General features: G+C 45.1%; 2 protein-coding genes across 2 annotated transcripts in view; one reads left to right on the forward strand and one right to left on the reverse strand.

The window, feature by feature from the left end:
• Positions 1–7,372, forward strand: part of CUNH4orf19 (chromosome unknown C4orf19 homolog) — a 65,308-nt gene extending 57,936 nt beyond the window's left edge. The window contains exons 3-4 of the mRNA XM_042678192.1: positions 4,553–4,606; positions 6,013–7,372. Of these exons, the coding sequence (XP_042534126.1) occupies positions 4,575–4,606; positions 6,013–6,898 (918 nt within the window). The 5' untranslated portion in view covers positions 4,553–4,574 and the 3' untranslated portion in view covers positions 6,899–7,372. The remainder of the gene's footprint in view (positions 1–4,552; positions 4,607–6,012) is intronic.
• Rell1 (RELT like 1) overlaps positions 6,690–12,096 on the reverse strand; it is a 69,965-nt gene continuing 64,558 nt past the window's right edge. The window contains exon 8 of the transcript XR_006147234.1: positions 6,690–6,703. The gene's annotated coding sequence lies outside the window, so the exon portion shown is untranslated. The remainder of the gene's footprint in view (positions 6,704–12,096) is intronic.

The raw sequence follows: 12,096 nt of genomic DNA on the forward strand, positions 1-12,096 counted from the left end.
ACCAAAGAGAAAGCTGAATTTGATTCTGCTTTAGCAATCAAGGTCACCCAGGAAGAAAGCAGCCAGACCACTCTTTTGTGACTCAACCTTGCTTCCAAAGATACTGCTATTTTCTCATTTCCATGTAGCTTGCCGGGACCCGTCGTTTTCCTTTTTAAGTCTTGGAAAAAGATAACCCCTTGCTAAATCAAGGTTTGGATGGGGCGGGGTGTCAGGTGCAAAAGGAAATGGGTCCAGTTTTAAGCTAACGCATCATATAGGGAAGGAAACTTGTAGCTGGGGTGTGCGGGTGCCCCACCCCGCTCCTCAGCCAGTCACACGGCTGTGGCCCTTACAGCCAGTGGAGAGAAGGAATGTCATTAGGAAGAAAAACAGGGAGTGGGGGGCACAACCTGGAACAAGGAAGAGGCTGTCCCCACCAAGCTCCGAGCTCCAGCAAGAGAGCAAAGCATGGCGCTCAGGTATGGGACTAGGTCTGCAGCATATTACTGTAGTACCCCAAGACAGTGCGGGGGGGGGGGGGGAACCAAGCTGGAAATTCAACCCTATATGAGGAAATGCCGTGAAGACGGCCTGTAAAGACAAGGCAAGGGGGCCCAGGGCCCAACTGGTTAGCCTGTGGGAAGCTGGGAGCAAGTGTTGCAAACTGTCAAAGTGTTGTGCATAATATCGCTCCAGATATTCTTCCCCCTCTCTCTCCCTCCTATCTTCCCTTCCACTCTCCTTCCTTCTCTTCTTCTACTTCCTGTTCTCTCCCTCTTTTCCTCCTTCCCTGTCTCTCCCTTCTCCTATCTTCCCTCCTTCCCTCTCTCCCTCTTTTCCTTCCTTCTCCCCTTCCTCTCTTTCTTATTCTCTCCCTCTTTTCCTCTTTCCCTCCTCCCTCCCTTCCTCCTTCCCTCCTTTCTTTTTTCATTCCCTCTTTCCCTTCCTCCCTCTCTCTCTCTGGCTTTCATTCCCCACATACAGCTCTTAAGCTCTCAGTCATACAGCTGACATGGAATTTTTCAGTAAATCACATTTTACAATTGCTTCAGTTTCATGATTACAACCAGTCTTTTTTACTCAAACACTTTTAAGCCATTGTTTTGCCTTTCCTTTGACTTTTTCTTTGCCACCTAGCCTCTTGACTGATTGTTTTCTTTTGAAACCAAAAGCCAAGACAAGCAAAGTCCCTGCAGGCAAGAAATGGGCAGGTTTCCAGAGCTGGTCCTGGGGTGGGTGAGGGGAAGGTGCTGGGAGAGAGGAAGAAGGGCTCATGGTACCTTTTGATCTCTCTCATTTATTCACCTATCTTTAAGTTGCTAGCAGAAAATGGGGCCATAATTGGGAAGCTTAAGTAGGAGTAAAATCTCAAGCTTTGGAAAGGAGATCATATAATGAGAGTGCTCTGATAAAGTAAAAGATCACGCACGCATCTCACTACCTAAGCCCCCAATGATTTCTATGTGGGGAACTATCATTGCACTTAAGGTTTATGTCCTTTGATTGGTGTCACCCTTGACAGAAATACGCCATGTAGCCTTATTAACAGCACCACAAATTATTTTTTTGCTATGTCATATCCAAATAAGGTTAGGTGATACACTGGTCCATGCGTATTCCCCCCACCACCACCATAGGGTGAGGATATTATTATACCTGTTGACAGACAAAGTAGCAGAAACACAAAGTCAACCAATGAAGAGGCGGCAGAGCTGGTCTCAGACCCAGGGTTTTTGGACCCCAAAAGGACCTCCTCCAACCTACTGGGTGACATGGTCATCACAAACTTAGCAAGTATTGTTAGACCACAGTCCCACAAAAAGCCTTATCCTATTCTGGGGGAGAGGGGCTAAAGTACTTAGAAAATCTATCCATTCCACAAATGTGTATTACCTATTTTATGGGTGCCAGGCACTGCCCTTGGTCCTGAGGAATGAGACTGAAAGGCCCTCCATTCACAGTGCCCACTTCAGAGTAGAAAAGATAGACCAAGAGAAATTGATGACAAAACGAGCAATCATAGCATGTGCTAGGAAACAAACTGAAGGACCGTTGAGAGAGGGTGATAAGAGATGGTGGGTGGCCCAAAGGATTCAACTCTCAAGATGAGTGTGACAGCGATTTGGTGCTCATGAATTAAATGATGTATATCCTTTACTGTGAGAGGCTGAAAATGAGTATGAACGTGAAGGTGTGATGCAGCAGATGCTTAGTCTCTTACAGTTCTAGACTAGCCGGAGGTGAATTGGTGCCCGTGGGGTAAAAATGATGTCCTCGGAGACCCGTTCCTTCACAGATCCCCCAGAGTTGAATCCAGTCTTTGTTCTTCTGTGGCTTGTGACTATCTTACCATCTCTGGTTTTGTGATTATGGTGCCTCTCCTCTTCTGTCTGGGACCAAAACTCCCTCCTCCTTTTACTCATAAGCATGTATATAATTGTACTTAGGATCCACACACACAATCTAGACACATCTCCCCATCTCTGACTTCTCAGCTTGACCACATCTACCAAGGTTTTTCCTTTCTTTTTTAAGTTTTTTTGGCCATTTAACAAAATAATCACAGATTCCAGGAATTAGGACAAGATACCTTTTAGAGACTACTGCAGTTGGGTGTTAGTGAATTCTCTTGTTTAGTGTAGTAAATCTAGTAACATATTGTTATACAGGAATTCAATTTCAGGAAACAGAAGCCACATTTTGAGAGGTTGAATTGGGAGTCTTTATTAGGAAGCCAGCAACTGCAGGTGGACTCTCGTTTCAAAGAAATGCAGCCCAGAATATGCTAATACAAAGCTTTTAAAGACTAAAGTCACATTTGGGGTAGAGACCCAAGCCCAACAGAAGCAAACCATACAGGGGAATAATTAAGAGTGAGTATTCTCTGTAGCAGAGCTTTCCTGGGGTAAAATAGCATAACACCTGCAATTCAAAGAATGGCCTATCTTACCTCTAGGCTTTTTGGACCTGGATGAAAAACCCCCATCACCCAGCAAGGCACCAGGATGTCTGTAAGGACAAGACATTGTTACTTAGACTCAGTATCCTTATTTCAATATAACCAACTATATTTCTTCAGCACTATAGTAGCCAGAAGCTGGTAACTCTAACTATTCAGGAGGCTGAGATCTAAGAATCAAGGTTCAAATCCAACTAGGGAAGGAAAATCCATGAGGCTCTTATCTTCAGTTAACCACCAAAAAGCCAGAAGTAGAACTGTGACTCTAGTGGTAGACAGCCAACACTGATCTAAAAAGCTAAATGTGAGTGCCCAGACCCTGCGTTCAAGCCCCAATACACACAAATGGCAGAAGTCATTGTCCCAGTGGGTAACGTGTTAGGAAGTAACATCCTGGGAAAGAATAAAGGGAGGAACACCCAACAGTGAACCCTCTCTCTTGCTAGTATGTGTGTTAATAGAGACAACGGGACTTAGTATTGATTTGTGCATAGATATTAGAAATTGAGACCGACTTAGGAATGCTTGTTCATGAATTTTGGGAATTGTCTCAGCAGGACAAAGTGACTCATTTTACATGAAGAGAAGGAAATGATAGAGAAATTCATCCTGGAAAATGGGCAGGGGACAGTGCAAGGGTGGGAAGTGAGATCACCGGGGGAAGATATCTTTGGCCTGGTAGGGAATGGAGTTCATGGATCAGCACTAGAATAGGCCAGTGGTGAGAAAGAAGAAGCACATTAATGTAGGTAGTACAGGCAAAGCTTATGCTAATCTCATCAACAGGTCAAAACGCCACCAAGGATATAAATTGTGGGGCTCATAGGCCAGCCATTTTTTAATCCTTGCTGTCTGTGGGAGTCAGCTTTCTGTTACTGTGACAGAATACCTGACCTAAGCCACAGAGAAGGAAAGGAGGTTTATTCTGGCTCATAGATTGAAAGTGCGAGGCTATGGTCATGTGGCCCTGTTGCTTTAGGCCTCTGGTGGCATAGTATAGATGGCAGAGCGTGTGGCAGAGGGGATCTGTTTACCTCGTTGCAGCTGGGAAGTGAGACAAGAAGAGCAGGTCCTCTATCCTAATATCCCTTTTACGGGCATGCCCCAGCAGCCTAACTTCCTCTCACTAAGCCCCACCTCCTACAGGCCCCATCGTCTCCCAGGGGTGCCATGGGCGGACCTTTGGTACATCCAAGATCCAAACTATTTTTAGAATCATAATACTTGGAGACAAACTGCCTAGCAAGAATCCTCTCAGATTTTCTTACCTCCTGCTCCTGAGCACTGGGCTGAGTCTGGTAAAGTGCCTGGTTCGCTGTTAAAGAATAAAGGCCAGGGGTGGCACAGGTCCTTTCTCTCTCTCTCCATTCTTCTGTAAAATGGGATGAGTTTACTCCAATAGAGACAAATATCAATAATGATTGAGAACTCTGAATCACTGATCTTAGAGACTTGAGGTTGCTGTGGGTAGTGTCACTTCTGATCCTCTATTACCCTTTGGCCAAAATGTGCAACTCTTCCTTATGAGTATCCAGGAAGGAAAAAAATGAGCCTGACTCCTACTAATGTATCACTCATGATTTTCTCTCCTTTTCACACCTTCTTTTCCAGATGGTGACAAGAAATTATCCAGATGGGGTGCAGGTGCTGTAAAATGATACAAAGGTAAATAAAAAAGATTTCATCAGCATAGGATATGTGGTCATCATGAAGTCATTTTTTTTTTTTTGCCAGTCTTGGGCTTGAACTAAGGGCCTGGTCACTGTCCCTAAGCTTCTTTTGCTCAAGGCTAGCACTCTACCACTTGAGCCATAGCACCACTTCCGGCTTTCTGTGTATGTGGTACTGAGGAATCAAACCCAGGGCTTCATACCTGGTATGCAAGCACTCTACTACTAAGCCACATTCCCAGCCCTCATGAAGTCATTTTTAAAGACCATACACATAATAGCAGGTCCAAAATAAAAGTAAAATAAAATAAAGATCCTAATACTGCTCTGTTTTGATATCATTTACAGAATATGTAGCCAATATTTTTAATTTGTTTTTGTTTTGTTGGTCATGAGGCTTGAAATCAAGGCCTGCATGCTGTCACTGAGCTTTTTTTGCTGCAGTATAGCATTCTACCCCTTTGAGCTACAATGCCACTTCTGGGTTTCTGGTGGTAATCTGGAGATAAGAGTCTCACGGACTTTACTGCCCAGGCTTGCTTCAAACCAAGATCCTGAAATCTCAGCTTCCTGAGTAGCAAGGATTACAGGCATGAATCACTGGTGCCCAGTTTTTGTTTTTTGTTTTGTTTTGTTTTGGGTTTGGTTTTGGTTTCTTTGCTCAGTGTACAAAGCTTGTTGGAAACACCATTGTTCTCTAAGGCTGAATTTGGTGCAGGTAAAATTTACATTTCTCCAGGAAGGGTCAAAGCAAAGAAAAACTTGGATTTCACAGGGTGCCTTAAACAGCCCTATTGAAAATAAGCCCAGAGTTTATGTGTGCTTTTAATTTTCTCCATGTTACATTTCATAAAAAATAGAATCACATGAATCATACGGGAAACAAATTGTGACATTTTCCTTCTTCATCATCTTTTAACCAGCTTCCTGAAATTATTTTCTTCAATTGCAAACACACAGGAACAACCAAGTTTTGCTCTATGAGAATCATGTGATAATTGGCTTTTTATTTATTTATTTATTTATTTAGTCGGTCACGGGGCCTGAACTCTGAGCCTGGGCGCTGTCCCTCAGCTCTTCAGCTCAAGGCTAGTGCGTTACCCCTTGAGCCACAGCACCACTTCCGGCCTTTTCTGCTTACGTGGTACTGACAAATCAAACCCAGGGCCTCCTTCATGCTAGTCAAGCACTCTACCACCAAGCCACCTTCCCAGCCTCGATAGCTGGCTTTATTAAAAACTTTTTTGGTTCCAACACAGACAGCCTTCCATATCTGTAAGGTATTCATTTCTGGAGTCAACCAACCACAATTCAAAAATATTCATGAAAGCCAGATGCTGGTGGCTCATTCCTGTTATCCTAGCTACTTAGTTCACCTTTTCCCACTCTTCTCATCCCCAGCTATCTCTTTGATCCAGTCCAAGTGCCCTCCCCTGGCTATGTCAATGAAGTAAGTGGCTGCAAGTTGGAAGAAGACGACACTGTGAAGTTGAAAGGCAACCTAAGCAGTGAGGTCCTGGTGCACAAAAATGCCCTTCCTGATAGGGGTTTGGGAAGGACCGAGAGCAGAGGTAGGACAACTGGTCTACCTCACCAAGGACCACTTCCACAGGAGGGGACTGGAGGGGAACACTGTGTCACAATCAATGGCATCAGCCCCACTCTGCAATCCAGGAACCCAAAACCCCAGCAGGGGGACAGTGGCTCCTGGGCCAGCACTGCAGACAGCAGCCACCCGACCCAACCCTTCCTTGAAGGAGAGGACAACAGGAAACAGGACTGTGTGCCACCTGCCTCAGAAGAGACCCAAGGCATCCAAAGTGGAGAAAACAGAGTCACCTCAGAGGTAGAAAGTAGTGCCTTGGACATACCAGATCATATCCTGCAGATACCAGCCCCGGATTACCCTCAGCTTTGGGATCCTGCCACAGACAATGGGGATCATGAAGAGAAGGACTATCTTTTCCAGAACCACCTGGAAGATAAGCCCCTGGGAGAAATTCACCCCAGGGCCGACGATCATGGTTTGAATCTGTCCTTCCCCAGGAAAAGGAGCTGGGATTCACTAAACAAGGCCATGACCACAGAAGTTCTGAACGTCTTCTTCGAAGAGAATGATCCTCTTCATGCCATGCCTGGGGATGATTCCAGAATGAAAGAAGAGGGCTCTCACAGTGCAGAAGGAGACACGGACGTGGAGGTGGAATATGAGGACATGGCTGTGGCTGAAGCACTGGCAGCCTTAGAAGCTGCTACGGCAGGAGAAGATACAGATGAGGAAGACTAGTGGAGGGGATTGGGTGCAGGCTATAAGCTAGTGCCAGGCTGAGCAAGTGCAGGTGCACTGCCCTCTTGTAATGAGCAGGTGATCGTTCTGCTAGCATGCCCAATGCCCCCTGGCCCGTTGTTTACATTGCCTCTGTCCTGACTGTCAGTCCTGTGCCATGCTGCTTGCTAAAGATGCAGAGCATCACTCTGCGATGATGGGCTGTCACTCAGGACACTAGAATAAAACTTTGAGCGGACCACGGTGCCTAGGTCCGTGGCAATTGCAGAATTTTAGCAGCCTGCTTCCCAGCTCTCAATGGGATCCAGAATATTTGATCCAGATGTCCAGAAGGCTATTCTGCAATCTCAACATCTAATCCCAAAGCACATATCACAGAGCATTCTGTGTGACTGTAAAATTCTTCTGGTTGAGGTGTGTGTGTGTGTGTGTGCACGTGTGCATGCACGTGCGTGCACGCACACATGTGTGAGTGTGCCAGTACTGGGGCTTGAACTCAGGGCATAGAGCTCTTGCTTAGATTTTTTTTCTGCTCAAGGCTGGCACTCTATCACTTGGACCATGCTTCCACTTCCGGCTTTTTGCTGGTTATTTGGAGCTAAGCATCTCACAGACTTTTCTTCCCTGGCTAGCTTCAAATCTGATCCCGGCCCCTAGGATTAAGCATGAGCCTCTAGCTCCTGGCTTGACTATAAAGTCTATACCTTGCTTTTGAGAGCCAAACTTTTTACCCTACCTAGAAAAAAAAAAAAAAGAACTACACCCTTTTTTAAAGTGCCTATTATGTCCCCCCGGCATGGCTTCATACTGTCAGGGACAATCACCCAGGGAACTAATAACTAACTACTTGTTGGACAGGGAGCCAAGCTCAGTGGCCTTCAGAGTGGAATGAGAAAGTGACCAGTAAATAAATGGTTAGTCATTAGCTGAGGTATGAAAACACCTTGACCTTAACTTTTTTACATTATTACTTTTTAATCTCCTTTGGGATTTGGGGAGGCTGGCCAAAAGTCATTGTTAAAAACTTCTCGTGTCATATTTTGGTCTTAAGTTCGTGAGTTTCGGGGACAGCAAAGCCATATATGGAGTGTTTTATGCCATTAAATGTCTGATACTGATTAAAAGGAATAATACACTTGTCTTTCTGTTTTGACTAAGACGTGGATCCAAGGTCTCCAGACTGACCCTTGACGTTTCTTTCCATTTATTTTTTTTTTTTATTTTTGGGTCCGGTCGTGGGCCTGAACTCTGGGCCTGGGCGCTGTCCCTCAGCTCTTCAGCTCAAGGCTAGCGCTCTACCACTGGAGCCACAGCGCCACTTCCGGCTTTTTTCTTTTTGCTTATGTGGTGCTGAGGAATCGAACCCAGGGCCTCAGGCGTGCAAGGCAAGCGCTCTACCACTGAGCCACCTTCCAAGCCCCATTTCTTTCCATTTAAAGAGATAAATTTGCTCTCTAGACAGGAAAAAAAAAAGAGTTTAGGAGCAGTGATCATACTTGGTCTACTAGTGTCACTCTCCCAGCCTACACTCAGCCCTTCCAGTCATGTCACTGCTTAGCATGTGATCACTTGGCCATATTTGGTGCAAGAGAGGCTAGAAGAGGTGATCGTGCTAGCTCTATAGTTGGCTTTCTCATATAAATTGGGTTACTGAAGGGGGAAGAATCAACATGGAGTTTGAGGCCATCAGGATCTGCCACACCAGATCCTCAAAACCCAAAAGCCTGGGATAGGCTGGTTTGCAAGAAGTCAGAATATGGTGTTCACACTGCAGATTGCGTAGAGAACTGGCTTCACCTTTCTCTGGTCCAAGGGAAGGAAGACCCACCACCCCAACTTTCCACGGTGTCTCCACATGAATAGATTCAGACAAGGAAAGGGCAAGGTGAGGTGTGCGTGCAAACACACCCTCTGTATCTACTCTACATCTCAGAACTGTGGCAGAGTCCCTGGATCCAACAACTCTCTCAAGTGGTAAAGGTTTATTGTTTGTTTGCTTGTTTGTTTTCCTGTTGTTATTGATTGGTTGGTTTGGGGGTTTTTTGTTTTGTTTTGGTTTTTGTTTTTTTTGTACACAACAGATTCAAAAAGGTTCATGGGTAACTAAGAATTTCAAGCTGTTTTTAAAAGCAATTTTGACTGCTTCCCATATGGAGACCCCATTCACAGACATCAGAGGACAGGCACAATGCAATGAAAGTCCACATTTGGGCTTATCTCCCAAGCAGTCCAGCCACTGCTCCGGCATCCTGCTGTGTGTAATGTTTTACTGTTTGGTGCCACTTTAGCAGGAAGATAATGTGAAGAGAGGGAAGCCCTGCACACAGTGTAGACAATGTGAAAGTACACATACACACACACACTCACCCACACACTGACAGAGGCCTCAACTGGGATTGGATGGCACATCACCGTTCACCATCCTTTGCCATCTGCATGGCATGGGATTTACCAGGCTAAATCTTGATTTTGATTTAAGATTATTATTTATTACATGGAGGTTTCTTGAGCTAAACACCTCACATTTCCTTTTTTACTACTGGAGGAAATCGCACTACCATTCAGATTGGAAATGAAATACTTTTTTCCTTCATTTCCAAGGCATATAACAATAGCAAATTGCTAGAATGGCAGCCAGATTCCCTAGCAAAATGAAGAGAATTTTAGGTTTCTCACATGGGGTGTGCATGCGCGCGCACACACACACACACACACACACACACACACACACACACACACACACACACGGTGGCCATACTCAGGAAGTGTAGGTCATTTTCATTGTCTGCCTCTGTCTGCTCTCACCCAAGCAGGAAGTCCTAGGGAAAATGAACGAGACACCAAGTGCAGAAAGAAGACCCAAGATCTCCTGACTTCTCTGGCTTGGCCTCTGAGCCAGGCCACCTGGCAGACAGAACACAGTCACTATAGCAACCCAGAGCCCAGGACCCAGGACCCCAGCCTTGACCTTGAATTGCACTTCTCACCCAAAGGGCTCCTCTTTGCACAATGAGTCTTTATGAAAGCTCATAATGATGGGAAATGAGGAAATTCTTGTGCTGGGCTTTGTGTTGCTTGTTGTATAAACACATTCATTTGTAGACTCTCTGTTATGAAGATGGAGACAAACTGGCATTTCTTTCTTATGTGAAATGCCTTCCCTGCTCATTCATGGGAAAATAAGTTGCTCTTTTATTAAAGCACTAAGTATGCAAGTTTCTCCCGTGATCACGTCACAGCAGATACCGCCAACTTGTGAAGCACGCTCTGCTGCCCCCTACAGGAGCCCCACCGCACACAAGCCAGGGTGCTGAGGGCACATTAAAGTTTACCTCTTTGAACCAAGCATTGGTGGCACATACTCATAATCCCAGCAGTTGGAAGAAGAGGCAGGAGCATCACGAGTTCCAGGCCAGCCTGGGGTACTAGTGACATCTTTGTCTCAAAAGAAAATGTCCACCTTGGCAATAAAAATAATTATATCCCAGATCCAAAAGAGACTCCACGACACCCAGTTAAAGGAACTAGGAACTTGATTACAGTCGCACGAGGTCTGCTTCCTACTACTGGGAAAGTAGGAGAACGGCTTTGAGCTCAGGTAGGATGGGTTTTTGTAGGGGTGGTTCCATGGAGTTACACAGACGAGCCTCTGCAAGGCAGGTTTGGCACATTTTCATTGGTTATGGTTATATGACCTTTAAATTCTTTTGTTCTTTATGGTAAATATCACACTAATAATTTGCAATAAGCCCATAGTGGGACCACTCGGTGGTGGTCTTTAATTGGTGGGCTTAAGGCCTTGCTACTGAGACAAGCATGCAAGGTTACCAAAGCAAAACCTAGCAACAACATAGCTTTGAGTCACAAGAGCATAGGCAAAACAATCTGGATTTGGTCAGCATGACCGATACTATCAATGTTATTGACACTATTGATATTTGATTACAAAAAGTCTGTGGATTACAGAAGTCAAAATACAACATTGGGTGGGGGTGATCTATTTTACAGGAATGATTTTTATTCTAAGCTCCTAATATAGCAACTCAGTGCAGCTGGTGATAAGCCTCAAGGTTGTCAGTAGCCCTCTGCAATGCTGGTAGCTTGATTAGCTTGAGTGAGGGAGAGTTCTTTTGCTTTTTAGCAAGGATGGAAAAGAGGCAAAGGCTGACTACTGGTCAGCCTTTATCTGGCGTATTTCTTTTCCAAGAGGATTGCCCTTTATCAATAATTCTGTTCTGCTTTCTGATTTCACAGTTTAGTTCTCATGGATATCCTTCTTTTCCAAGGGAAAGGGGGTTCAGGGGAGAGTTAATTTCCAACAGCAAGAGGGACTGAGGCCAGACAGTAGAAGGAACTTTCTGCCAGTGAATAGCAACTCAGATATTACAAAAGTAAATAAAACAAAACATAAATTTTAAAAATGTCCTTTATAGTTATTAGCAATTTAAGCAATAAATGTGTGTTTTAAGGGCTACTGTTAATTATGGGAATATATAATATATATATGAAATATATATATAATCTATAATATATATGAAAGCTTCACAGGTTCCCACCCGGCATCTGGCCCGTGGGGCTCAGCTCTCTTTGATCTGGTGCAGCCCATAGCTCATGGCACCAGCACCTTGCTCTTCTACTCCTTTTTCAAGGCTATCATGGGCAAGGGTGTGGTCGTGGAGCTCAAGACTAACCTGAGCATCTATGGAACTCTCCGTTCTATGGATTCTATCTCAACATCAAACTGACGGACATCAGTGTCACAGGGCCTGAGGAATATCATCACAGTTTATCAGGAAGAACCGCTCCCTCCGGGGCTCAGTGGCCCACTCTGTGCGGTTGCCAGCAGATGAAGTGGACACACGGTGGCTACAGGCTGCAGCCAGAAAGGCAGCCCTGCAGCACAAACAGCCTCCGGCTCCCCTTCCCCTCCCTTGTCCATGGGTGATCCTAAGTTCACGTCCCGGCAAGGAATCCTTTCTTCCATACATAAGATTTTTTTAGTAGTCATTTTGTTTAAGGGATTGGGTGGATGAGAGGAATAATCGTATAATAATTCAAGCAACTATCTCCCTACCCCATCAAGGAGGGATAGACTGGGGAACTACAAAGCCTTCCCCGTGCCCAGCACCTGACTTTTGGAAACCTCAGGTCTTTCTAGGGCAGCACATGGTTCATTTGGGGGAATGGAAGACATCTGT

This window comes from Dipodomys spectabilis, unplaced genomic scaffold (genome assembly GCF_019054845.1).
Source record: "Dipodomys spectabilis isolate Male_0828 unplaced genomic scaffold, ASM1905484v1 ptg000043l, whole genome shotgun sequence".
Taxonomy (NCBI): domain Eukaryota; kingdom Metazoa; phylum Chordata; class Mammalia; order Rodentia; family Heteromyidae; genus Dipodomys; species Dipodomys spectabilis.